Here is a 24,400-nt window from a genome sequence, read left to right as displayed (position 1 = left end):
ACCGAGGGGGCCACTCCGATCCTACTAAGACAGACCTCAAACGGCAGGCAGCTGGAAGACGCTGTTGCATTAAAAGGGGCTTGTGTTTGAGTTTCCGCGTAGCAGAATTATGTTTCCCATATATTCAAATTACAATCCGACGCTATCAAGTCTGTAGGTTGTGGGTAAGTCATATTTACGATTTTTCTACGTGTTTTCCCTTGAGAGATTCCATTAGTTCAGTAACTTCCTTGCGCCATATGGAAGACCTGTGTGGTTGGATATGCGTGGTTCGAAATTCTTTTTGCCGAAGCGATTTCCGACGCTGGATTCCGGTCTGGGCATAGAGAAAGAAATTCAACAAGAGAGGACACTCGGCGAAAACGGGGAACAGGAAACACGTCACGCCTAGCGTTAATCCCATGCGTTAGTTGACGCGAGCACCGGAAAAAAAAAGAAAGGGTACGTGAAATGAACTCACAGCCAACGTTTCACTTATTTTTATTCTTTCCCGTTAAAACTAAAAACTTTTGCGTATAAATGAACTTATATGGTGTGGTATGAAGAACATTATGTAGGTCCTGAGGGATCAGTCTGGTACTGATGCGGGCCGCTCCCACGTCGGTGCAGAGAGGCCGAGCCCCTCTGCCGTCACACGGGCCCTCTGGACAGCCCCGAGATGATCCGCCAGCACTTCACTGTGCAGCATACGCTGCCACCATTGTTCACCTCGAGAACCATCAGCGGCCAACGCCAAGCAGCGCCAAAGCATGTGTTCTAAATCGAGCAAACCCCCATACTTACTACAATATACTGAAACCCCGCAGTCCAGAATAATTTTATTCATGATGACCGGGTTAGGGTACGTTCGTGTCTGCAGAAGCCCTAATGTAACCGCCTGCGGCCTATTTAATTTAGGATGTGGCAGCGGGAATGCCCTGCGCCCTAAGTAATAGTGCTTGGTGATGTTGTTGTAGGTTAACAGTTGGTCCCTGTACTCAGGAGTGGGAGATCCAGCCCCATCAGGGAGTACACGGCACACTACTCCTCATGCCTCCCTGTGCGCCACCTCGTTGAAGTTACGCTGGGCTCCCTCCACTGTCCCCATGTGCGCCGGGAACCAAGCAACTAACTGTATGCGAAGTGATATCCTTACCCTGCAGCAGTCTGTTAGCCGGTTCCGCAACAAGTCCTCTCAAGAAGGCTTTAATCGCAGATCGCTGGTCACTAAACACGAAAACTCTTCTTGAATCAATTAGTGCTTGAGCAATAGCCACCTGTTCGGCAACCCCCAGATCTTTGGTATAAATGGAAGCGGCATTTCTAACGCTCCCTTTGCCATCTGCCACCACCAGCGAATAACCATTTTTACCATTAAACCATGCGGCGTCAACAGACGCAGACTCCTCCTCCTGATAATTTGCCTCTCGCAACAAAGCCCAAACTCTCGCGACCTGCCTCCCTACATAGTGCACGGGGTGCAGATTCCGCGGAAACGGACGAACCATGATATTGGCTCTAAAGTTTACGTTCAACTCGTGTAGGGGAGCCCTATCGTGCGACACAGCCACCGATTCTTCAACTGACTCGAAAATGTACCTACCCGCTGCTGTACCTAGCAACCGATCCCTCTGTGCACTACGCTGAACCTCGGCAATTTCATTTAAAGTATTATGCAAACCCAGTCGTAACGACATGTCGTTTGACGTAGTCATAGGCAGACCAAGCGCAGTCTTAACGGCTTTTCTGATTAATGCTTCGAATTTATTTTTCTCCCTTATATTCCAATTTAGCATAGATGCCACATACGAGAAATGACACATAATAAATGCGTGAACTATGCACATCGCACCTTCTTCTCCTAAACCCCTATGCGTATTAGAGATTCTTCTTATAAGTCTTATGGCCTCCTCCGTCTTCTTGGCAATACGCTGAATGGTTCTAATGTTCGATCCGTTCGCTTTAAGTACAAAACCCAGGACCCTGATTGCTTCACTGTTGGGTATCACCGACCCTTCCCTAGCATGAATCCTAATTCAAGGCTCAACTTCCGGTACCCAACCCTTCGGCCTACGACCTAGCTTCTGAGATTTGAAGATCAACAACTCCGACTTTTTAGTGGAGCACTTGAGCCCCATGAGACCCAGATACTCTTCCGTAAGCGTTACCACATTCTGCAGCCTAGCCTCAAGTTCTCCATCACTACCACCGACACTCCATATAGTAATGTCATCCGCGTAGATAGAATAGAATAGATAGAATGAACTTATACTTCGCGACCTGTTTTTCTTGCGTCACCTAGCAACAAGCTAGCGGCACGCCAGATGCGTCATATCATGCGCCATGCGCCAGACGTGCCCCCGAAGCGAGCGAGGCCGGCTGCGCCTGTGCAGTTCGTGAAGCATGTGAAGCCCGACAAGCGTAGCCCGTTTGTTGGGTTCCCGCCGTTTTCATGCGTTCCTTCTGCATTTCGACATGGCGCCACTGCTCTCTTGGACTACGGCAGTGTGAGAAATCTTGTTTGACAGTCGGCGACGTAGCAAATTTAGGCTTACGGCACAAGACCGAGACTAGTGACGCAGTTAGCGGAGAATAGCTCGGTCTTTTTGGCGCAGTTATTTGAGTTAATGACTCCTACTGGGAAATGTTTGCGAGGCTTTCTGTGAGCCCCAACAATATCGTTACTTAACTTCGGTAGTTTTGGGGCACGCTTGCCACACCCGGCTACGTGACGCAGTTAGTGAAATGCAAGTCGACCGTTATGAGGGATTCGCGCGTACCGAATCTTACTGGGACAAGTTCATGACGCTTTCCCTGACACCCAACATTACTGTATTGCGCTACTTTTTGGGATACTTCTCAGGCACGCGCGCCGCGCCCGGATTTGTGCCGCAGTTAGCGAAAACAAGCTCGGCCGTGTGCCGCAGTTTCGTGTGTGCTGAATCTTAAGGCCGATTCACACGACGGACCAAATTGCTCTTTTGGACCGCGGTCCGCGCATCACGTGATAGGACGTCACCAGTTCGTGCGTACCGCCGTTGGCCCGCGCAAGACCGTGGCCCTCGCGGTCCAACAAATCGCCGACGCTTTTCCCGCTTCCGTTTTGGCGGCGGACCGCATGCAAACCGCAGCGATTTTGGCTTAGCCAACGAATGTTGTCCGGCAACAGAGTGGCTTCAGCCAAATCCAATCTAGTTTTCGGCTCAGCAAAAGCCAGTCAAGCCAGTCGTTTCATGTTCGCCGTTCCGTCTACACGTACGTGCAGCAGATATAATTTTCAAACACCGTGTCCTTTTGGAGTGACGAGGAGGTTTTTTTATTTTGTATCCCTCGTTGAGCAGTTCCCGGCTGTGTGGGACTCGAGCCGGAATGCTAACAATGATAAAACTCTGGCCGAGAGTGTAGCTGGTTGGTCTGCTCTGCCGTGTGGACGTGCTCTGCGCCGGACCGGACCGCGGTGGGCCGTGACGTAGCATCACGTGACCGATCGGCCCGCAGACTTGGTCCGTCGTGTGGATCGGCCTTTACCGGGACAAGTTCGTAACGCATTCTCTGACCCACAAAATCATTGTATTTGATTTCGTAACCTTTTGAACTACTTTCGAGGCATGCTCGCCGCGCCTAGGGTTGTGAAGCAGTTAGCAAAAAAGCAAGCCGGCCGTGGTGACAGTTAGTTCGGCGCGTACTGAATTTTAGTGGGACAAGCTTGTGACGCTTTTTATGGCCCTGCAACAACATACGTGCACCTTCTTTCGATGCTCGCGCTTGTCGAATACGCGACGAGCGTTTGTTAAGTGTGATAACACGGGAGTGTGTTGCTTGTGCCGGCAGGACGCGTAAAAGATAACGCCGAGGAGCTCAAAAACCAAGAACTATATGATCTGTCTTCTGAGCGACTGAAAAAAGGCTTTTCACCCACTAATTTGTCTTGAGTGGGACTAGAAGGCATTCTGCGAGCGTGTAACATGGTCTGGCTCAGCACCAGTGTCATGGCCACCTCTGTGTATTTGGCGTACCATCGCGTCGACCGAGGCCAAGTTGTTCTGGAAACGCGCAGTCATCCTTGTATATGTGCTCTTGAGGTGAAGGAAGTAAATCCCCGGAAGGTAGGGATGCTTGAAAATCAGATGTTTTCTTCATATTCTATGGCATTGATTTGCTTCTAAATGTATGTAAAAGTAAATTTATCTGTAATGCCGCCCATTCACCAGTTAAACACGTTTCGCCTCTACACGCAGTCCTAGCAGTTAGGTCAACATACCAAAATGAGACATGCTTGTAATTTACTTTTTTTCAGCTGATGGCATCTGGTGGAGCTTCGTACGTCAACGACTGCTGCTTACCTGGTGCCACAACTTTGGATGAATGCACAAAAAGCCCAGAACGAGCATTTATATAGAGCAAAATAAACATTTCATCATTTCAGATGATGTCTTGCGTTTATTTTATGAAATTGCTCGTGCCACATATTCGGTGGAGGCTTGTACATATCGTTCGCAATCATTTTTACTAAACAAAATGATTCTGCGCCAAGGCCGCTCGTAATTCAGCAGTAGACGCAAAAAAAAAAAATGTCGCACCGATCAGTGGAGCCGGCGTGGCGTGTACCAGCTGGCGTCAAAACGCGCGCACCCAAAACCGAAACCGGAAGGTGTTAATCCCATCCGCTTGGTGCGCTACAGTCTACTCGGCCACTGGGCTTGGAGTGTCCGCTCTTGTTGAATATCTTTCTCTGTGGTCTTGGCTTTAGTTTTGCAGAATGGGTGCCAAGGGAATGAAAGGGCAGTCGAGTACGGCAGAAAGTTAGGTGAGACGAAGAAGTGAGAAAATTTGCAGGCGCAAATTGGAATCAGCGCAAGACAGGGGGACGTGGAGATCGCTGGGAGAGGCCTTCCTGCAGTGGACAGAAAGATAGGCTGATGATGATGATACTTATCGTAATGATGATTCAGTGTGCGGACGCCACGGAAGAGAGCTGACATATATGGGACGAAAATACTTGACAGTATATACTTGTGAAATTAAAAAAAAAATTAATTATAGGGTTTTACGTGCCAAAACCACTTTCTGATTATGAGGCATGCCGTAGTGGAGGCCACCTGGGGTTCTTTAACGGGCACCTAAATCTAAGTATACGGGTGTTTTCGCATTTCGCCCCCATCGAAATGCGGCCGCCATGGCCGGGATACGATCCCGTGAGCTCGTGCTCAGCAGCCCAACACCATAGCCACTGAGCAACCACGGCGGGTACTCGTGAAATACTGTACAGCCGGTAGTGTGTGCGCGTTTGTGTGTGTGTTATACATTTACTCATGCAGAACAAACTAGCTCAATTTTTGAAGGTGCCTTCAGAGGAAATGTGAGAAATGTGCACTCGTTCTCGTTGAGGAACAGATAAACAGTATTAAGCGACATAGTTTCCAGCAGAAAAAGATCGTTTGCGTTGAGACAGATGGGAATCAGATCGCAGCAAAAGCAACAACGCCAAACAGCCCAGCTCTCTCATTCACGTATTACGCCACTTTTCTAGTGTACAGATGTATGTGTGTAGGCTTTTATTCAGTTTGTCAACATTTTGGTAACAGTTCGTTAAACGTTTGGTAACTGTAAAGAATGATTGTTTGTTTTCCCCTCTGCTGATGGTTCATACCCACTATGAGGGACCGAACATCATTCGAACGGAGTTTAAAATTTCCTTGGGGCTATAGCAAACATGGGAAAGTTTGGAAACACACGCGCACAGAGAGACGCACAGGAACATCAGCAGAGCTGTCGTGGCCACGCGACGCGAAGGTGGTACATTGCCACGGACCGAGAACATGCCGCAGTTTCAAGCTCGATTCCCGCTACAAGTGTAGTTATTCCTTCAAGGACTCGCTTCACAACAAGTGGCGGCAGTATAGCATCACATTATACGTTGTAGGTCTCTTCAGATGCGTTATACGCACAGAGCACATTGAAGGAAGAGCGAAAGCAAGCAGTGTTGCTAACCCGGAGAGCTTCTAGTTGGCTACCCTGCGCGGGAAAAGGAAATCGGGGGAATAGCAATAAGAGGTGAACGTGTGCCCGTGCGCGCCATCTTCGAAAGAGGCGCGAACCCTGACGGATATAGGTCGAGAATCGGGTGGTATTACAGGAACAAAACAATGTGCTAATGAAAACTTTTCTCAAATAAAAAAAAGATGCGTAATGCAGAAGTCAGCTGCCGTGAAAAATAACAGAATTAATAAAGTTAATTAAGAAAAAGAATAGGGAAAAGCAAAGGCAGAGTGTGGTACAGTGGATCGTACCCTTTCGACGTATTGGTGAGGAGGGAGGCGCAAGACTTCCAAGGGATAACTTAAAAATAAGAATAGCTAAGCTACAATTCAAAACGCAAATTAATAGAGCTAATGAGGTGGTTTTACCTCGAGACCAAATTTAATTTCCCGTTCGAATACATGAGAAACGCAGAAATGCTTAGGCAACCTTTGGAGGGATTTGAACGAAATTTGTTGCACGTAAGGTGACTGTAGGAAGCACAATTTAGATTTTGAGCCACAAATTACCCAAAGAGCGAACTTTACAAATTCGCATCTAAGCCCTGAAGAACTAATATCGCACTTTTGTATTTCGAAAAAAAGTTACTACTGTATCTGAGGCGGACACATGCGACATAATTGTTCCCGGTTTACACGGAATCGCTACAACCCTTACGCATGTCTTACTAAAGTCCCACTTACAAAATTAGGTTAAGTTTCACAGCTGTGTTCAATGCATGAAGTTGATTCGCTTGTGATTGCGATTGCGCGTTTTTGTTTGTATTGTTGATTTGCGGTGGTAAGCTTGATGCTTCAGTTCTGTAAAAAAAAAAGTTGACGACTTAATAAGTAAGTCTACTGCGACAATCGATAGCTTTTAACTGTTCCTAGTGCATTACGCGCAACGAGAGCGATCACAATCTTCATCGGATACACCCTGGCCGGAACCAGACACCCTAGTGAGTTTTTACAGCATTTCCTTGTGTTTGTTGCTGGTGTATGTTTTGTGCATGCGCAATATGAATGCGTCAGTCATTTCATGCCTCACCCACGCCAACTGGAGTAGCTTGGCATAGGACTGTATGGCCATGCAAACATCTCTAACGCCCATTAAAGGATGCACCTCTGTCTCTGTCCTTCAGGCCCGGCAGAGCCGCTACGCATGAAATTAGAATTGCTTCCTAAAGTCGTGTATGGTGCGCAGTATGCACTGCACATTATCTGGACAGTCGTGCTAGGCACGTATTGACGGTCAGCAAATTATTCCTCGAGCTTCCGTGGGTAAATTACATGGTTAAGCATTCTTGACGAGGCTGTCGTTCGCCCACGTATCCCTTTGTCGGATTGAACTCATTACCGTAACACTCTGACATTTTCCCGCCTGCGAGTTCGGGTCAATAATCAGAGAAGGAGCTTACTCGTGACATGCACAATGTTTCAGATTTCCGAAACTACAGCGAGTAGTGAGTACCGAGCACTGCGCCGAATCCGCCATGTATTATATGGATCCAGTCGTAGATGAAGCTTTTCATTTAGAAGCACCGCGAACTGTGAATTAGAAATTACCTTGCACAGGGTAGCAGCAACTGGCACTAAGCTTTCGATGGAGAAGTAGAATTTCACATGCGCCTCTTCTCTGCCTCATTAGGGTGCGTAATAATTGAGACGTAGGGTCTGCGTCTTAATGAATGGCTCGGAAGTAAGATATATTGAGACGAAAGAAAACGGCATTTTCTTCCCTTCTTTTTCTTCCGTCGTCGTTGGAGTGATCTAATTTTGCTCATGCTCCCGAGCGGCTGCCATCAACATGTCTCGTGTCACTGGGTGCCAGAAAAGAGCCGCTCTTTGTGACGATGATGCCCGTGGCTGAAGACATGATGGTCTTCTGTGTAACGCTGTCACCCAGCTTGCGAAGAAGGGATACCTGCGACAGGGCGTTTCGTGCTCAAGTGGCATGGGTACATAGCAATGTTAGATTGATGTATCAATCAATCAATCAATCAATCAATCAATCAATCAATCAAAAAATTTTATTCCATCCACAAATCTGTTCTTTTGTGGAAGACGAGGGCTCGAAAAAAAGTGGATTTATCCACTTGAGAAGCTTCGAGCCCCCGTTTACATGGCATTCAGTGAGACAGTGGAAATACAAAAATGTGTGTACACGTTGAACAATGATAATTCCTTCAGGCATTCATAACAATAAATTCATCGATGCTTTCTACAATTGTAACACTGCCAAAAAATAACAATGCGGAAATCTGGAACAAAATTGTACATAATATGTAGCTTTCATACAAAAGAAATGAATCAATCTTTCGCAACAAAAAATGCCTTGATTGCACGGTTCCCAGTTGTTTCTAATTCTATTCCGTATTGATGAAGTTCGTTTAGCAGCTTTGGAAGCATGTGACGAAGCATTTGTTTTGTTAACATAACGCGTGTAAAGGGTATTTTCCAGGTATCATCTCTGCGTGAATTATAAGACCTTGTGAGTGGCGTCAACTCTGAAAGTGTACGTAGAAGACCGTCTGAATCATATTTATATTTTCTGGCTAGATTTAGAGGGTACAATTTATGCACAGCTACAAGATTGTATTTTAAAAATAGAGGTCTTGTGTGCGCAGTACTTTCAATACATGCAATGTGACGAAGTGCTTTCTTTTGCAGCATAAGCAACTGGTTCAGGTTCGTTAACGTGGTTGTGCCCCATACTAGACAGCAATAATTCAAATGTGAAAAAAAGTAGTGCGTTATAAATATGAAGTTTGACAGCTCTTGGTAAGTGGAACTTGAATTTCGCCAGAATTCCTACTCCCTTTGCAATTTGCGTGGCAACTTGGTTAACATGGATGTCCCAAGACATATGCTTTTGGAAAATTACACCAAGTGACTTTACTGAGTCAACAATTTCTATACGTGAATTGCATAAGATTAGATTCAAAGTGGGTGTTGCAGGGGACTGTCGAGGTGTGAAGATAATAGCTTTTCTTTTATCTATGTTAATTTCAAGCGAATTTATTATGCTCCACTTGTGTAAATCGCGGAGAGCTCCATTAATTTTACTTTCAAGAGTTTCATAATGATGACTGTGAAGAAAAATTGTTGTGTCATCTGCATAAGTTACATACTCTGTGCCGTGGTTACCGTGTGTAATGTCATTGATATAGAAATTCAATAGAAGCGGTCCAAGTATGCTCCCTTGGGGGACACCTGAGGTAACTGCTTTGCATGTAGATAAATTTCCCTGAATGCAAACACATTGCATTCTATGTTGCAGGTAGGATGTTATAAGCGCAAGCGGTGTGCCTCTAATTCCGTATACTTCCAGTTTTTTAGTTACTGTTAAGTGGTTTAGACGGTCGAACGCCTTTGAGAAATCGATATATATACCAGCTATCAGGCGTTTTTCAACGAATGCTTTCAGAATGATTTCTTTTTGCATGACAAGGGCAAGTTCTGTAGACCTGCCTTTTCTGAATCCAAATTGGGTGGGGCTAATCAAATTGCATTTGTTGGCAAACCCAATTATTCTAGCGTACATTATTTTTTCCAAACCTTTGAAGAACACGGGTAGTATGGATATCGGTCTGTAATTTGATAAGTTGTTTCTTTCTCCACCCTTGAATATCGTATTAACTTTTGCTATTTGCATTTTCTTTGCTTTTGCTATTTGCATGTGGCGCTGGTGTACACGCGGGTCCAAAGCCCGTAGCTAAAAGGCGTCTAGGTAGCACCATTCTTTCATCTAGCGGCCATCATCCTCAACCTTGAGCTCACCCGCCACTGAACGTGCGTGATTGGCTCAGTGCAGTCACATGGCCCAGAAAAGATTTCAAGGCTTTATAACCTAGCATAATTTTCCATATATGCTCGAACAAGCTTTACCGCTAGAGAAAGTGGTTCAAAACGAGTGTTGATAATAAATTAGTGTGACACAACCTAAGAGCTACTTGTTTTTCGCACGCGCGTAAAGAGGTCTGAAACCTTTTGAGGGGGCGCTAGCGGCGCTCCATGTATAGGGACGATTACTGGAGGAAGGGGGCGCGAGAGGGAGAATGGCGATACCTTGAGTCTTACCTAGGGACCCTAAACAAGTGGCGGCGCATCAACCAGAATGATAAGGATAGTATGTGCCCCAGTGTTTCCAAAGCACACCTGCTAGGGGAAATGTGGCGCTAAAATGTTTGTAGATAGACGCGGAGCTGAACTGGCCCGCTAGCTTTGGTGAGTCGTGCCCGAGGAGAAGGAGGAGAAACACTTATTTAAAAAAAACAAGCACAAGCAGGTGTCTTTCTGCTTGTGCGGGAGGTACCCTTAGTCCAGGGCTCCTGCGGCTCTTGCTGTCTCCCGGGCCCGCCGCACCAGTTGCTGCTGGTTAAGGCCGATCCACACGACGGACCAAATTGCTCTTTTGGACCGCGGTCCGCGCATCTCGTGATATGACGTCACCAGTTCGTGCGTACCGCCGTTGGCCCGCGCAAGACCGCGGCCCTCGTGGTCCAACAAATTGCCGAGGCTTTTCCAGCTTCAGTTTTGGTGGCGGACCGCACGCTAACCGCAGCGATTTTGGCGCAGCCAGCGAATGTTGTCCGGCAACAGAGTGTCTTGAGCCAAATCTACTCTAGTTTTCGGCTCAGCAAAAGCCAGTCGTTTCATGTCCGCCGTTCCGCCTACATGTGCGTGCAGCAGATATATTTTTTTAAACACCGTGTCCTCTTGGAATGACGAGGAGGTTTTTTATTTTGTATCCCTCGTTGAGCAGTTCCCTGCTTTGTGGGACTCGAGCCGGAATGATTGCAAGATAACGTGGAAAAGCGTTAGTGTAGCTTGTTGGTCTGCTCCGCCGTCTCCTATGGCGGTCCGCCGTGTGGATGTGCTCTGCGCCGGACCGGACCGCGGCGGGCCGTGACGTCGCATCACGTGACCGATCGGCCCGCAGACTTGGTCCGTCGTGTGGATCGGCCTTTACGAAGGTCCGAACTAGTCAGCACGGCCTCCCACTGTTCGGGTGTGGGGTTGGGTGTTTGCCGGGCCGCCTTCACGTTGGGGCACGCCCATATGGTGTGATATAGAGAGGCGTATTCATTACAAAGGGGACATTTGTACGAATATAGTGTAGGGTGTATTGCGTGTAGTCTGCTTAAATGGGGGTATGTATCGGTTTGTAGTTGTCGCCATGTTACGGCGTCTTCACATGAGAGCGTCTTGTGTGGAGGTGGGTATTGTCTGTTCAATCTGTGGTGTTGTGGTATGGCGTTGTATTGTAAAGGTACGGGATCCATGGATGCGGCCAGATCCCTCTCTTGTGGCGCCCGGGAGGCATGAGCTCGGGCGCCACAACAGCGTGCGCACGCTGATTTCCACGGAGGGACTCGTGTCCTGGAGTCCACACTAGTTCAACGTCCGGGGATTGGGAGGCTTGTATGAGGAGTCGGTGGGCGATTGAAGATATTCTGCCTCTTGTGTAACTACGGCAAGCTGCCTGGGAGTCAGTAATAATTGTGAAGTACTCGTTGGTCAGACTGGAGGTGATGGCCAAGGCGATGGCTGTCTCCTCCGCTACGAGGGCGCTGGCAGTGCGGACCGTCATCGAGACTACCTCCTGTAGGTAATAGTCGACAACGCTGGCCGTCATGGCTGCTCTTTGGGGATACTGCGCGGCATCTGTGTATAGTGTAGTGGGTAGACTGCCATATTTTGTCTGTAGAGTTCTTGCGCGAGCTTGGCGACGATCGGCATGTTGTTCCGGGTGCATGCTTCTGGGGATAGGGGCTACCTTGATGTGCTCCCGGAAGCTGGGGGCCAGATGGATTGCTTGTTCGTGGCCTTCGCAGTGTGCTGGGTAGCCTAGGCGCGCTAGGACTGTTCTTCCTGTTGGCGTAAGGGCTAGTCGTTCTCGTTCGCTTGTGAGGTGGGCGTCTATAATTTGTCTTATATTATTATCGACTCCTAGGGCTTCAAGCTTGAGTGTCGCTGTTCCCGGTGGTAGGCCGAGCGCTTGCTTGTAGGCTTTCCGAAGAAGTACGTCTAATTGATCTATCTCCTTGAGAGTCAGGGCAAGTACGGGGCAGCGTAGGCAATGCGGCTGATTATCAGGGCCTGGACTAGCTGTATTATGTCGTCTTCTTTCAGTCGGTATTGTTTGGTGGTGATACGGCTGACCGTTCGCATTATTTGGAAGGTGGTCTGCTTGAGACGTTGAATGGTGTATGCGCCTCCGCCGTCCTGTTGTATGTGGAGTCCGAGAATGCAGACGCAGTTTACTGTGGGTGTTTCTTTGTCGTCGAGGGTGAGTGTGATGCGGGGTAGTTCATTGAGTTTTCTTCGTGATTTCTGTCGAACGACTAATAGTTCTGACTTCTCGGGGGAGCACCGGAGACCACTTGTTTTTGCATATTGCTGGACGACATCGGTCGCTTGTGGAAGGGCGTCTTGTTTCTCTCTTTCGGAACCAGTGGTGGTCCAGATAGTTATGTCATCGGTGTTATTGCATGCCTGATTCCTGGTATTGCGCTGAGTTTGTCAGGTAATTTCATCATAGCAATATTGAAAAAGGTGGGTGATAGAACAGCACCTTGTGGGGTTCCTTTATTGCGGGTAGGCAGCGTCGGGGTTTTGAGTGAGCCAATGCCTATTGTGGCCGTGCGGTCTCTTAAAAAGGCGCGTATACAATTGTTAGTATTACGACCACAGTTCGTGAGGCTTATGTTTGTAAGGATGGCATGGTGAGCCACATTGTCGAAAGCACCTTTGAGATCGAGTGCTAAAATCGCTCCGGTGTTGTGCGGTGAGATGTGTTCAAGAACTTGTTCCTTCAGCTGAAGAAGGATGTCGTGGGTAGAAAGGTGGGGCCGGAATCTGAACATTGTTTCAGGAAAGAGGTCGCTGGATTCTAGGTAAGGTTGAAGCCGGTTCAGAATGGCATGTTCCATAAGCTTGCCTAGGCATGAAGTCAGTGATATTGGTCTCATATTTTATAAGCTGGAGAGTTTTCCTGGCTTCGGAATGAGTATGATGTCCGCGTGCTTCCAGTCTGCTGGTAGCGTACCCGCTTCCCAGTGATGATTAAAGAGGTCAGTAAGAGATTGAATTGTGCCATCATCCAGATTGCGCAGGAGCTTGTTATTTATTTTGTCCTTCCCTGGGGTGGTGTTTCGTGTGAGTGCATGGAGTACTTGTTGCATCTCAGTGATAGTGATCGGCTTGTCGAGGAATTGTCGCTCCCGCTGTAGGTTGGAGGGTGTGCTTGTGCGGGTTCAAAATCGCCTCTGTACCGTGCCCGCAACTCCTCCAGAATTTCGTCATCAGAACCCGGATGGTTGTGGAGGATACGTTGGATTGTTTACTGGCTAATGGCCTTGCTTTGTGTGGGGTCAAGAAGATGGCGTAGCAGCGACCATGTTTTGGCCGCGCTAAGATTACCCTACAACTTGTTGCATAGTTGTCGCCAGTTGTGACGGGTGAGCTCCCCAGCATAAGATTCCGCAGTTGCCGTGAGTTTCGCTATACGTAGTTTCAATTTATGGTTATGTTTTTGGCGCTTCCATCTCCAAACAAGGCCTCGACGTGCTTCCCAGAGGTGAAGAAGGTGCGGGTCTACGGCCGGTATGTCTGTGGTGAGTGTGATCTGTTTTGAATGTCTGGCTGCGTCTTGTTGGAGCTCTCGTACTCACTGCTCAAGATATGTAATACTCGTTGAGGAGTAATCCACTCACTCTTTGCGAAAAGCTGTCCAATCTGTCAGTGTTGTTTTTTTATCGGCTGGCGTGCATGCGTAACATTCAATGTGGTGGCAAGTATGCAGTGGCCACTGCCCACAGTTTCCTCCGTGTTGTGCCAGGCAGCTTGTTGTATCTCTTTAGTGAGGGTGAGGTCAGGACATGTAGGGCATGTATCTCGGGAGACGCTGTTTTGTAGACGTGTTGGGTACGCGGGGTCTGTGAGGATGTGAGACGGTGCTGCTGTATCGTGTACTGGAGTGCAGTGCCTTTTGATGTGGCTGTCGTGTAGCCCTATGCCTGGTGAGCCACGTTGAAGTTGCCTACAATCAGCACACTATTCTTTTTGGCTATGCCAATCGCTTTAGTGATCAAGTAGTCGAAGTTGGCCTGCTTCTGCTTCGGTGGGCTGTATATATTCAGTATGAAAAGGCTCTTTCAGCCTCGTTGGAGCGGCAGGATCTCAATTTGGTAATGATCGACTTCACTGCCATCTATTGTGTGTTGTGTGGTTGTGAGCGTTTTAAGTCTAAGTGTGGCCACGCGGCTTTCAGGCGTGGTGGTATGCGTGCTGTAGGCAGTTTGAGTTGGGTGTGTGTGCCCGTTTCCTGTAGTGCGATTACGCTTGGTGCCGTTTTGGCGTTACTTCTGTACTCTCTCAGTGATCCTTGCTTGCGTTTGTAGCTGCGGCAATTCCATTGCCCGATTATGAGTGGGTTTTCGTTTCTGTAGTTGGTTTTGCTATTCGTCCTGGCTGACGGGTGGATCGGCAGGGTGTCCCTGCTCTACTTCCTGTTGTACTAGTGTTCTAACTTCCTTGCGTCGCTGATCTTTTGCGAGCCGTGTTTCTTCCATAACGCTTGCCAGTTGCTGGATGCTTTGTTGCATTGCTAGCAGCTGCCGTTGCAGTACATCAACTTTCTTCTCGACTTGTGCGATTTCTGTCGGTTTTGATGATTCCGCGAGCATCAAGGGTTCAGAATGTTGCGAAGATGATGGCATTGAGGGTGCGGTTATTGGTGTGGAATGCTGAGTGGAAGTACGAGTGGCGTATAGTTCTGCAATCTGCGAGCGAAGTTTGTTGTTTTCTTCATGAAGGCGTTTGTTTTCTTCTCTGGTGGCCTTTAGTTCAGCTAGAATTCAGCATTTGTACATCAGTATTGTGTATGGGTGAAGAATTGTGTAGGGTGGGTGCTGTGTGTAGACGTGATGAGAGGGTGTTGTCTTGGTGGACTGTGTGAGAGGGGAAAAGCCGTGCTGACCAGCTCACCGCTTGTGATCCCGGTACAGCAGGTCCGCTGAGGTTCCGGGTCGCTCCTTGTTGGTTCCGCGAGAAGGAGTGATACCTGGAGCGGGAACGCTTCCGTTGCTGGTCTGTACGTGACCGAGACTTCGACCAGGAGTAGTCCCGGCGGCTGGTCATTTTGGATGCTGAGGATGCCTTCTTCAGTCGATCAGGGCACTCCTTGGAAGCTGTAGGACAAGGCCCCTGGCATAAGGCGCACCGGGGGTGACAGGGGTGGTCCTGAGTGCGGTTCCGTGTACCACACTGGGGGCATACGTTTGCTTCTGGAGTTGGGCATACATCGGTACGGTAGCCGACTTGGCGGCAGATGCGGCAGAAATGCGTGGTTGGTCAGTATGGTTTGCATCGTACACCGCTGTAGTATCGCACGTAGGAGGGTACAGCCTTGCCACTGAATGTGATCCCTGCCGCAGCGGTTTGTCCCAGCATACGGGCATGTAAGATTTCTCAGCCAGGTGCATAGAGCCCGTTAAGGAGGACTTCTGTGGGAGTTGCTGCGGGAATGCCATGAATGACCCCTTTGACGGAGCTGTCGGGTGCCGCCACATATTCCGTGACTGCAAATTATCGACCGCCAAGGTGAATTGTAGTGATGTGACGGATGCTCATAGCTAGCTCTTCGTTTGGTGTGCTAGCAATAGCGATCTTTTGTACTGGGTCAATTTTACCATAAGGGTCCGTACGTGCTCAGTAGTGGGGTGCTGACATGCCATCTTCATGCCTTCAGCAACCTGTGGCGTGGTCCAGGTGGCAAGGTTGAGTCCTTCTCGGGGACGGATGATTACCTTGAGGTCGTTTCGGGGCAGCGGTGGGAGTCGGGGTTATCGGGGAACCGATGGGTGTCGGGGTTGGAGGGGTGGATTGGTGGGAGTCGATCTTTTCTTCCGACCGTACTTAAGAGTGAGCCAGTCTCCGCCTGCAGGTTCATCAGGAAGTGGGATTTGTGCGTGCTCGAGATTCATCTCGGTGCCATCATTGATGGCCATTGGTGCGCCGAACTGGGTCAAGGTCTTCGGCTAGACCCTACCCGTCGTTATGCTTAGCTGGGCGGGCGCCTCTTGCGAAGTTCAGAGTCCGGTAATTCGTGGAGCATAAGATCCACAGTATAGCTTTGGGTGTCCACGTGTTCCGCTCGACGTGAGGAGTCGATTGAGGCTGGTTGTGGCAGCGCTGACGACAATTATCCAGGGTTTACCGATGTAAAGGCGGATCCCATGTGCGGTGCAACCGTGCGCAGCCTCTTCTTCTTCTTCAGCTCAGTAGTGCCCGAACAAATAGGCAGTAACTGAATATGTTTAATTAATGAATGCAATAAGTGTACGTTCCACGGTCACCCTTGTCGCTATGATTATGTCGGAGCGCAATACACAAGGCACCTTAGTGCATAGCGATTTACTCTTGTGTCTATTCGTATACTTCGCCGCGACGCTCTGCTCTCGGTAAAACTTCCTTCCTGGGCAAGAAGGTGCGATTTGAACAACATGGCTTTAGGGCGCTCAAAAGATACACACGCAAGAGAGATAAACACAGACACACTGGCGGCTCTGCGTGTCTAGTGTTTCTTTCTCGTATGCGTTTCATTATCGCCCTAAGATCATTTTGTTCTCGGTGCGCGCTGTTTTCCATCAACCAGGTAGTGTCACTGTGCTTCAGCGCAAGACCATTTGTACAAAATGCTCTGCCTCAAGCACGTTTGTATTGCGGCGAAGCTTACAAGAGCGCGCCCGTGAATACGGTACACGCATGAGACACTTGCCACGGCCGTCATAGCGATAGCGTATACGTACCGGGTCGAAGTACCGGGTCTTGGGCTCCGCAAACACCGAGTTGGGCGTAGTAGAACGAAAGGTGGGCTGCACGCGCGCATCGCTCCACACGCAGCGAGGCAGCGTGTAGTTGCGAACGCAGGTGATAAGCTGCAATTAACAAACGTTGCGAACATACTCAGTACCCCGTAGAGACGCTTGCTAAAAAAATGAAATTATGGATTTATGGAAATTATGGGGTTTTACGTGCCAAAACCACTTTCTGATTATGAGGCACGCCGTAGTGGAGGACTCCGGAAGTTTCGACCCTCTGGGGTTCTTTAACGTGCGCCTAAATCTAAGCACACGGGCGTTTTCGCATTTGGCCCCCATCGAAATGCGGCCGCCGTGGCAGCGATCCGATCCCGCGACCTCGTACTCAGCAGCCCAGCACCATAGCCGCTGAGCAACCACGGCGGGTGACGCTTACTAAGAGAAGAAGCGATGAAATGTTCGGTTGACCAAAACGAGGGGTATAACTTGGCAACAGCCCGAGTGCATGCCATGCCGGATATAGGACTGTAAGTCGCAGCCTCGGGATACTAGCCAAAGGACCTAGCGCTATTTATGCAAAGCTTTTCGATGGCAACTGACGTTCGGTATTGGCCGGCTGCCTTCGCTTAAAAATATGCCTGACAACGATTGGCTACCGTCACTTGCTAGGAAAAGTTCTACCGCAAAAATTAACTTCTTCGCGAGTACAGGACTTGTTTGGTCGAGACTACGCGCTTCGAATATTCTATGTTCTAGTGAGTACATTTTGCCCGCCTAAGAGACGTAACAAGATGGACAGCCATCTTTTAATAATAACCGATGGGAACAGACTCAATTGCGTATGATGTTCAAAGTATGGAAATCTATTTTTTTGCCGCTTGGAGGTGATTTCGCGCAGTCAACAGATATTTGGGAAGGAAGTACAAGCCAACTCGCATCCCTTACAAAAATCTTTAGTAATAAACTTTCTTTAGACAAATGTTACTAGAACCTATCGACATTCAATAAACCATGTTTAGACACCGTAGCAACTTCCTAGTAACCTCCTACCGACTATTGGCCACCGATATTGAATTGAAAATATAGATATAAAATGCCGATAGAATTCTTACCGACTGCTTATTATCTAATGTCGGTAGAATGTGTCAACTGTGAAGCGACTATTTATTAACCAAATTTATACATCCTAATAACTTGCTAGTAACATCCTGTCGACTATTCGAAACAGGCAGGCAGCTGACAGGATGTTATTACGAAGTTGTTAGGATGTATAAAGGTGGTTAATAAGTGGCCGCTTCACACTTTTTAGGAAGTATATAAAATATTATTCAGAGATAATTACTTTTGCAATTATATATTGCAATAAAACCGTTTATTATCTCTGAATAAAATTTGTATGTACTTCCTAAAGAGTGTGAAGCGACTATTTATTAACCCCCTTTATACATCCTAACAACTTGCTAGTAACATCCTGTCAGCTATCTGTCTGTGGCGAATAGCGCTTGCCAGGTGTCTAGGTGTGGCATGGAACAGAAGAAGACAGGTTTACATGTGTGCTTGAGCACATCCACTTAATATCCCCAGGCTAGTAATGAGGACGAGTTCTTCAGTTGCCCTGGACGTACGCTGCAATGTTGCATTGCATAGTATATAAAAGAGAAGAAAAAAAGGCAATATATTGGTTTCGCTACTGTGACATTGCAACACACCATGCATCTGTTTCTGAAAAAGGAAGTGCACAATACACAAGTTTTCAAGCCTGTGAGCTCTAAACATCTCCACCTGTTTTGTGCAAAGGACTAAAATGCATGAAATGGCTGAATTAGTGCATTAGAGCTGGGAGCGTGATGGATTTGCGTAACAGCAACAGATCACGACACATAACCTCTATCATACCAATTGTCATCTAAAACAAAATCTGTAAATCAACTTCAGTTTAATGAACTTCGATATTCGTATCGTGACCAGTACATGGACGTCTCATGTGTGACTTATCTTAGGAAAGGCAAGAGGCCAGTCGAAACTGTGCTGCAGCTTTGCTTGGGCACAGGTACATAGACGAGTTGACTTATGTGTGGCACTTAAGAACCAAGAAATGATACAAGCAACATGTAAGCAGTTGAACAGATATTATGGACGTTCTACAGCAAGATTATAAAATGCCATTGCTGTGCAGGCAGACATTGTAAAAGTGAGCTTCTTACTAAACATGCTACCTTTCCACAAGATAGGATATTATATTGTCAGCGCATTCATATGAACAGGGCCTCCATCACAAAAATACATATGCGAACAGTAATGACAATGTTCTAGTTATAGTGGCAAAGCTTGCATTATAATACGCTATTATAATCAGGTTAATGGCTATTTTAGCAGGAAAGAAAACACTACCCTAAGATAGCACTGAAATTGCCATGAAAGGAGTTTTGTTGAAAACTGCACAAAAAATATTAAGATGCTTATTTGTCACACACGTACCGAGTATGGCATTGACCTTGGAATTCAGCGGATCCTTCTGTGGAAGGCATTTGACGGCCGCCCAAAGAAGGATTTCCCTTCAACTTCTTCTTTTGTAAAAGGAGCTTTGAGGAAGCCTCCCCAACCCCCCCACCCCGAACTGAAAGCCTGAGTTGTTAGCATCCAGGCGCAGCCTCTTCAGCAGGCCCTTTTCAACATATTCATCGTCGCCGATGTCTACCTGTGAAACTGGTGTAAGGCTGCTGAGCACAAGGTAGCGGGATCAAATCTGGGCCACGGTGGCCGAACTTCGATGGGGCGAAATGCGCAAACACCCGTGTGCTTAGATTTAGGTTCACGTTAAAGAACCCCAGGTGGTCGAAATTTACGGAGTCCTCCACTACGGCGTGCCTCAAAATCAGAAAGTGCTTTCGGCACGTAAAACCCCATAATTATTTTTTTTAATTTTACCTGTGAAACCATAGAAAAAGGACAGATTCATTTTATACACTTTTGATCAAGAAATGGTTAAGAAATAGGGTAAGGTTTGCAAAAACGGAAGTAGCTGCTTCTTGTTAATTCTGATTAAAGAACACAGCAGCCTTACCTATACCATGCATGCATTGTGCTGTGAACTGTGTACTTTCACGTAAGGCTAGACAGCATTGAGAACTTCAATACAGAAGAAAGATATGCATCTGCCTAGATCAAAGCAAATGCATGCCACCCCTTGAAACAAAGTGAGATCCGGTGCTGTTCTAGCGATTAGCAGACATTGAAAGCTTCAAGCTTGATTGAGCATTGGGTCAAGGGTCAAGCTGTGCTCGATTAGTGACGCGCAAGTGCTCGAGAACTGTCAAACAAGATGCAATTGTCTTTGAATACAATTGTCTGACTTCCCCTTGCAGACATGCAGTTTTCAATTTACTGACTGCACGTGGTTGTCAAGATTTTGTCTGACAGAGTAAATAAACACATACACAAGCAGTATTTTCATAGCATAGTCATTAATAGGTACTGATAACTTCAATTTAGAAAGCCCTGTAGGTTGGGCCTCATCAAACTAATTTCATAAAGGTTCGTCAAGGTAAAAGCATAGAATTTTAGAGTCATTAGAAGACAGGTGAAATGAGATAATTATTGCCATTATTGCTGAAAATTAAATTTTAGAGAGCTCATCCCAATGAGAAATTGATGCAAGGAGTTTGTACATGCCACATAAGCATTTAGACATCAAAGTAAGGGATTAGAGAAAACCTTCGCTTGGAGTTTCATTATTGCAAGCAGCCATGCCCTCGAGGAGACATAACTTCTTTTTCTGTAGGCAGAAGTGAGGCTCGAGTATTTTGTTGAAACATACATGTACCCATGCATGTATGTTAACTCTGTTGTAAACCTTTTTTTCATGTATATGCAAGGTGCGTGTGTAACATCTAATTGTGCACAAAATCAAATCCATAGGAACCCGACAAGAAGGGAAACACACAAGAGAGCAATCCCAGTGACAAGCCATGCTAAACCAACGAGACAGCAATCCCAGTAACAAACCGTATCCAAAATTTTACTGACACGGATTCTGACCTTTGAAACATAACATGTGTATATGAATGCTATCTACATTAGGGCGATGGGCAACTTTAAACAATGGCTACGCCAACATCAGAACGATGTGGATGAGAAAAAAGTGGCATCGAATGCTTTGGCAGAGCACGCAGCAATGACTAAACACAATAGCGACAACATTCGACCAGGAACGAAATTGGAAGCCATGCCTGTACCCGGATTCCCTAGAGATGCAATCAACAGGACACACGCTCATCTGAAATCAAGGAGCCCACCCCCGTCTTATGCTAAAACGTATTAAATATGCATTTCTACTTTTTTTTTTGCCCCATTGTGAACAAGGCTTCCATATGGAAGCCGAAGTGTATTGCTTTTAATGTTGTATTTGGTTGGTCTACAGGCCTCTTTCTTTGTCATGTTTCATACCGACCACACAGGCTTCCGTGAAACTCTTGATGACAGAATTTTTGTGTAAAAGCATTGCTTAAGTCCCTTTTGCCTAAACTATGTCTTTAGGTGGTAGAATACATGTTTCTAGACGCTCTAGAGCACATTATTCACAGCACCAAACTTCAGTTTGTGGTTCTTAAAAAGGCAATTTGGCTAGATTAATATGGAGTCTATATGGAGTATATCCGGCATAATTACTCAAGCACCCAAATATATTTAACTCTAAGGAGGCTACTTTAAGTAAATTTATTAAACTAAGGGCACTTCACCAAAACATAAAATTCGTGATCAGCCACTAGAAATCCTGAAAATGGCAATACAGCAAAATTATTGCATATTACACAAATGTGTCCTACAACTCGAAAGGTAGCGCCAGTTTTGTACGCACCTTTGTGAAAGCACAGAGCTGGCATCCCGTTTTTAAAATTTGGTTTGTCTATGTCTTTCTTAAAAGTCGGCGTGTGTTGAAATGTCTCGATTAAAAATAAACCTCGTTATTGCAATATCGGCCTATATCCGCTGTGCAACATAGAAGACAAATACGCGAAGACACTCAAGAACATAAACAATACACACAGGTTCTCGAGACGCGGACCTCCAAACCGAACTGTATACATACAAAAATCGTCATAAAAGCTTCTATCTGCTTGAGCGTCAAACATAGCAATCGTGTGCCAACGCCCAAAGCCCATGATACATATCGGCGTGTACATGACACATGTACTGTGCTTGTGGGAATGCCTATATAACGAGTAACTTCATGCCAGGAAACTACCGAATGAACAGCAACTTTAAGTGTTTTAGTAATTGTGTGCTTATTGAGACATAGCAATCAAGGCAGGTAGCATATATTTCACAGCAGAATACAAGTACGCTGTAACATCATAGGAAGCTTTCATGAAATTGCTTGCTAAATGTGCACAGCAACATGGCCAACCTACGATCAGAAAGCACTCTGCTAGCTTACGATTTGCGTAATGAGAGTTGTGTAACTAGCTAGCTAGCTAGTTACACAACTCTCATTACGCAAATCGTAAGCTTCAAGAATGCTCGCAAGCGCCAAACTTGCTTACATTTCAAGACTTAGCAAACAATCCTTCTCACAGGTACAGAGGCACCGATGTTTTTCTGGCGCAAGCACTGTAGAGCTTCCGATGAACTCCAGCTCCCACAAAAGCGAAACCTTCAACAGTCTTCCATACGCTGCGATTCGAAGCCCCAGCACCAGACTGTTCACGAGAGCGCGAAAAAACAGCTTGGCAAAACAAAGGCAGCTCGGACAGGCGCTGTAGTAGGACACTTACTGTCGACACTGGTGGATTGCACGAAATACACGTCTAACTAATGGCGTTACACGAGTCCGGAGGGTTTGCGATGGTTAATGCACTCGACAAGTAGCACATTTTGTCTAGGCACTTCTACATTAAAATTCAACTACCGCCTTACTGCAAGGAGCCTTAACACAACCAACCTGGTACGCCAAACAAATACTGCAGTAGCGCCACTCTGCGGTGTTTAGAAAAATGTGTGTTAAATGAGAAAATTGCGTGTTTTTATGTTTTTTCATAATCACAATCGGTAGGGACCCTTTAGCAAATTTGTTGGGTCCAAAAAGTGTGTCCTTTGTAAAAATATATGCTTTGTACTTTCTCATACGAAGTTTAAGGAAGTGTACATAAAAAAAAAACGAAGCGGATGTTGCCTTCAAGATTCGCAACCGCTTCAGGCGCATGCAGTTTGCAGAAGCACGTCCTTCGATATCAGAATTTGTCACTCAAAGGAAACCGTAGCTCGGAGGAGGGCAGGCATTTAAGCCCCAATTGTTGGGTTTACAGTGTCTAGGCAGGCTTCCTTATTTATAAAGCATATGCAGGAACTTAAGCCGAACCATGAGCGAGCTTTAGTTGGCGAACACGAGCCGACCAGCGCGTCGTCCGTGCAGCTCCACCTGCTTGCAATGGTGGGTGGCCTACGGGCTTCTTTGACACCTACTGAGCACAAATTCATGATCACCGCTCATATACACGCTTCCCATGGCGCTAGCTGTCGTGTTTTCGAGAATACGTGCCCTCATCTTGGATTGGTGAGACCATATTTCCTCTTAGCGTCCGGTATTATATACAATTCTTTTATGAATATTCTACGATCATCTCTTACTAGGAAGTTGATTAAAAAATAGGAATACAGTTACTGTGCAAAAAAATATTTAAAGGCAGCCAGTCCTTGCATATTCATTCATAATTTAGATTATGTCACCGGTTCATTTTTCAATAATTCATTTTTACAAATTTTCTAATAACCAGTGTTATTAGAAAGCTGATTTAAAATGAAGCAACAACACCGTCTTGCACAAGCCATGTTCACTGAATAATTATAAGCTTATTAAATAATGTTCATGCATGTTCTGTAGCTCGTGTTGCGCATTTTAAAAAGCATAATTATTTTTATTAAATTCCTATTAAATGGTGTTTCTAAAAAGTTAGAATAGTGTGTCTTAACGTTCTAGTGACTCTTTTTTAACATACTGAAGTTAGAAAAGAAGTTACCAACTTTCTTTTGACAAACGTTACTCAAAAGTAAAGGTCTATAGGATGTTAGTAAAGTTGATAGAAAGGTGATAAAAGTTCTAAAGAAAGTGGGGAAGCATTTTTGTATGAAATATTCCTAGTGCTTTGCAAAGTGCAATAACTCCGCTTTCAATTTGCCTTGAATGTGCGTATCAGTCCTGCCAAAAGAAAGTTCCTAAACCGATGTCTCACAACAGAACCCAACACTTATATATGCAAGTCCGACGGTGACACAGCGCGGTGACACAGCGTGGCCAAGCTTGTCGGACGTATGGAGATCGAATTAGTTAAAAGGATGCACATGATTTTGCTGATTTGATGTCGGCACGCGGTATTTCTTTTTCTTTCGTAGGGTATGGTATGGTATGGTATGGTAAAACTTTAATAAAGTCCTGCAGATCGTGAGTCTTAACGAATAATGAGCAAAGGAAGAACAGTTTCACGTAAGCTCTTGGGCAGCTCTCTCGTGGTGGGGCGGAGAGGAGTGGGCTTGTTGTCACTCGTTCGTTCGTTCATTTGTTATTTCGTGTTTTTCGCT

The 24,400-nt window shown here is 46.4% G+C and overlaps 1 protein-coding gene across 3 annotated transcripts in view; it reads right to left on the bottom strand.

The window, feature by feature from the left end:
* Positions 1–7,710: 7,710 nt before the first annotated feature.
* Positions 7,711–24,400, bottom strand: part of LOC135910222 (scoloptoxin SSD14-like) — a 63,599-nt gene continuing 46,909 nt past the window's right edge. For all 3 annotated transcript variants that reach the window (XM_065442276.1, XM_065442277.1, XM_065442278.1), the window contains 2 exons: positions 16,814–16,942; positions 7,711–7,923 (listed from right to left, as the gene is read on the bottom strand). In XM_065442276.1, the coding sequence (XP_065298348.1) occupies positions 7,780–7,923; positions 16,814–16,942 (273 nt within the window). In that variant the 3' untranslated portion in view covers positions 7,711–7,779. The remainder of the gene's footprint in view (positions 7,924–16,813; positions 16,943–24,400) is intronic.

Source organism: Dermacentor albipictus, chromosome 10, assembly GCF_038994185.2.
Source record: "Dermacentor albipictus isolate Rhodes 1998 colony chromosome 10, USDA_Dalb.pri_finalv2, whole genome shotgun sequence".
In the NCBI taxonomy this organism is placed as follows: Eukaryota; Metazoa; Arthropoda; class Arachnida; order Ixodida; family Ixodidae; genus Dermacentor; species Dermacentor albipictus.
The sequence above is the reverse complement of the archived record's forward strand: the minus strand, read 5'-3'. Positions and strand labels throughout refer to the sequence as shown.